The 4,371-nt window shown below is 38.6% G+C and overlaps 1 protein-coding gene across 2 annotated transcripts in view; it reads left to right on the top strand.

Annotated features, from left to right (window-relative positions):
- The window catches only part of LOC106883282 (serine-rich adhesin for platelets), a 76,501-nt gene that overhangs the window by 55,645 nt on the left and 16,485 nt on the right, over positions 1–4,371 (top strand). For both annotated transcript variants that reach the window (XM_052972596.1, XM_052972591.1), the window contains exon 3: positions 1,389–1,551. In XM_052972596.1, the coding sequence (XP_052828556.1) occupies positions 1,389–1,551 (163 nt within the window). The remainder of the gene's footprint in view (positions 1–1,388; positions 1,552–4,371) is intronic.

Raw genomic sequence — 4,371 nt, 5'->3', positions numbered from 1 at the left:
GTGTGTGTGTGTGTGTGTGTGTGTGTGTGTGTGTGTGTGTGTGTGTGTGTGTGTGTGTGATTAATTGGCAAAAAAAAAAGTATGACCATCCCCCAAATATAACAATATCTGTTTCATCACAGGATTTCACATTAAGAATCTTAGAAAATAAATAATAAACGTAAATTATTATCATTAAGGAATAATTATCGTTATTAGTAGTAATGTTAGAAGGGCATGGTGTTATTATTGGTTTTAGGTCTTTGTCAAGCCTACTGGTGCATTTAGCCAGAGGTTATTTCAACTTCTACGACATGTAAATGAATGAGCGAGTACAATATTCCCTGAATAGGACACCCATTTATGCAGAGCTGACTCCACATCACCAGCTGTTACTTCTACATATTTTCAGCTGTGTAGACCAAAGCTATATGAAGTGAAGTGTTTTGCTCAAGAACACAACACACTTCCCAGCTTGTGAATTGAAACCACAACCTTACAATCTTGAGTCCAACACCCTAACCACTAGGTCATGCAACTTTGCAAGAATCATTAGCATGTTGGATGGTATTTCATCTGTCTTCACGTTCTGAGTTCAAATTCCACTGGGGCTGACTTCACTTTTCATCCTTTCAGAGTCGATAAGTATCAGTTGAATACTGGGGCCCGATGTAATCAGCTCATCCCCTCCTCCAAAACTGCAGCCCTTATGGCAAAATTTGAAACCATTATTATTAACAAGATTTAGACCAGATGTTCTGCAATGTTTGGAATGCATGGATCAGTTGTACAGTTTATCTTTCCGGAGTCAGTAAAATAATGGCTTCAAATTTTTAGACTAGGAGAGGGAGTAAATTAATTACATCAACCCAGTGCTCAACTGGTACTTATTTTATTGATCCTGAAAGGGTAATAAGCAAAGTCAGTCTCCACAGAACTTGAACTTGGAATGTAAAGAGCCAAAAGAAATGCTACTAATTATTTGGCCTGTCATACTAACAATTTCACCAGTTTACCACCTTAGAAGTCAGTAAAATAAGTAGTATTAATATATTGGTATTTTATCAATCCATTGTACTACCTCTTAGTAATCTTTCAGCGGATTACAAAAAAAAAAGCCATTATAATCAAACACATTATTATGGGAAATGTAATGTTGGAATCATTTAACATATTTTTGACATCCTGAAAAAAAAAAACCATGAATATCCTTACCTCCTATTTCTTAACCCATTAACATTCTGATGTTACATTCTTATATATGAAATTTATTGTATATTTGTTCAGAAATCTTTTAGCCACTACTAATAACCAGTCTCTCATCTGTCTTTTCTTTTTTTTTCTTTGTGTGTGTGTGTGTGTGTGTGTGTGTGTGTGTGTGTGTGTGTTTGTGTATTTTCATATACTAGTGATATTCCCAGTACACAAGAACCAATCTATGAAGATATCGACAGGGTCCGATTAGACAAATGCACTGCTGACAGTCCTGGTGACAAATGCTGCTGCACCTCTGCTTCCGACACTGATCACAAGACAGACTCGCATGCTTTAAATATGCAGCATACTAGTAAGGTAAGTTGCTGATAACTATGTTTTATGAAATATTTGAAAACATCTACTATTGCAGAAACCATATAATTATACACAAAGAATTTCTACACATGACAATTATCTACTGAATGTACATACTTGCAGCTATTTAAAACTAGCCAGTTATTCTTACCTCTCTTTAATTTTACTCATGTTATTTAACCATAGGCCAACCAGATCCATCAACAAAAATTTATGATCAGAAGGCATTTCCTCTCTTTCCCCAGTACTGCATTGTTTATTATGCCATTATCCATTGTGTCATTCTTTTCTAAGGTGGTAGTGTGGTTTGATGGAGATTTGACTGTTATTTCTAGAAGGTAGGACAACTGCAAAAAGAGTCTCTTACTATTTCATACCATTACATTTGTGTTTGCTGTTGATCTTTCTAACATTCTTGCATTTCTATATAAACATGGCGAACTAGATAAAGACTAAGGTTAGTTAGGAATTTAACATTTCCAGCAACTGCCATTCACCTGAGAGTAAGAGAAGAAAGCATGAGGTTCTTCACTCTTCACAGCAACTGAACTTAGCAAACTCTTCCAAAATTAGTCCAAACAGGACTATGGATTGATTGTTGGTTATTAACCCTTTTGATACCAACCCAGCTGAAACTACCTCTGGCTCTGAGAACAAATGTCTTGTTTTCAAAAGTTCTGAATTAAAACTTTTCTCCGAACCTTAGTCACAATTTATGTTCCTTACACTAGCTTAATGATAACTAAGTTATTTTGCTAAATTCTTTGTTATATTTAAAATTAATTGAAAGAAACACAGAGCATCTCAACAGAAATATGATAACAAAAGGGTTAATGCAGATCATAGCTAATTTCAAAGGACTCCAGATTTTACCAGTATTAGGTTGTCAATCTTTTTGCTACTCACAAGAAGCCATTGAGTCAACGCCTAACACCATCTCCTCCAATATCTGAACAACATGATCATCATCACCATTTAACAACCACTTAGCACTTTTCCAAGCCAGCATGGGTCAGACAGAAGTCATTGAGGCAGATTTTCTATGGCTGGATACCCTTCCTGTTACCAACCCTTACCCATTTCTAAACAAGGTAATATTTCCCTTGGCCAGACATCTTTTTTTATGGAAAGACTAAAAAGAAACAACACTTGTATGACAGTGACACTTGTTAAGTCATCACATGATGTCAAGTCAAAGGTATACACACATACAAGCTTCTTACCCACACTGCCAATCTGCACCTAGAAGATGAGATAGATCTACCCTCGGAGAGGAAGTTAGTATCTCACAGGTAACTTCTCAAACAACACAAACTGGTGATTTTATTATCGCAATTGATAAAATAAGATCTTACAGGATTGTCTTTCTTGAAGACAATGAAACAGCTGCTGTGACATAAGAGCTCTTCAGCTAAGAATCACCCATTTCACTCTTCCATTGTATCTGTATATCATCATCATTTAACATCTGTTTTCCATGCTGGCATGGGTTGGATGGTTTGACAGGGGCTGGCAAGGCCAGGAGCCACTCCAGGTTCTGTTGTCTGTTTTAACATGGTTTGTACAGCTGGATATACCAATCACTTTACAGAGTGTACTGAGTGCTTTTTACACGGCACTAGCACCAACAATCACAAAGTACTTTGCAGAGCAAAAACCCCCTCAACTAGGAGGAGTGGAGAGGAGAGAGTAGTATCGAGTGGGTGTGGCTTTGTGTCAGTTGAGAGATTTAAGACATAGATGGGACAGATATAGGTGTCTTGCTGTAGTGTAGATACATAAATATCCCAGTTGGAAAACAGGAGAAAGTGAGCTAGAGAGTAAGATACAGAGAGCAATAGTGAAAGACATAATGGCTAAAATGTGTTGGGACATACCCTCAAGACACATTGGGGATGGTGAGAATAGGTGTAGTGATATAGGGGCTTGAGTTGGGTGAGTGGGCAGGATGAGGTGACTGTAGCAAATGATGAAGAGAAATATAGGAGAGATTCAGGAGCAGTGTCATTGTTACATTTCTGCTTTTATGGCTTGAAACTTGTGGAGGCAGTTTTCAACTACCAAATACTTTTCTTGTTGCCCTACCTTAACTTGTCTGTAAGTAAGGTATTTATTTTTCTTGCCTTTCACATGACAAGCCACACAACAGCTGGACATGTTTCTGTGGCAGACGTAAACATCGAATCTGTCTTAATGGGGTCATTGTTTCACACGTAAACATCAAAATTCAGTTGGGAAGATATGCACATGGCACTTACACACACTGTGCATACATACATGTGCACATGCACACACACACACACACACACACACATTATAGGCTTCAGGACTGTTTATCTCTTCTACAATAGCCTTGGGTCACTACCAAAATGACATGGTTCCAGTATTAATTTCTTAAAACGCATAGTCGTGTCTTCCATATCTACATCATCATCATCATCGTTTAACGTCTGCTTTCCATGCTGGCATGGTTTCACTGAGGGCTGGCAAGCCAGAAGGCTGTACCAGGCTCCAATCTAATCTGGCAGTGCTTCTACAGCTGGATGCCCTTCCTAATGCCAACCACTCCGAGAGTGTAGTGGGTGCTTTTTACATGCCACTGGCACGAGGGCCAGTCAAGCGGGACCACACTTGAATGGTGCTTTCTACATGCCAGTGGCATTGGAGCCAGTCAGGCAGCACTGGCAATGACCATGCTCAAATGGTGCTTTTTACATGCCACCAGCACAGGCATCAACCATGGTCAAATGGTGCTTTTAACATGCCACTGGCATGGGTGCCAACCAGGCGGTACTGTCATCAGTCACCTATATATATATA

The sequence above is a fragment of the Octopus bimaculoides genome, chromosome 1, assembly GCF_001194135.2.
Source record: "Octopus bimaculoides isolate UCB-OBI-ISO-001 chromosome 1, ASM119413v2, whole genome shotgun sequence".
NCBI lineage: Eukaryota > Metazoa > Mollusca > Cephalopoda > Octopoda > Octopodidae > Octopus > Octopus bimaculoides.
This window is presented reverse-complemented; position numbering and strand designations above follow the sequence as displayed.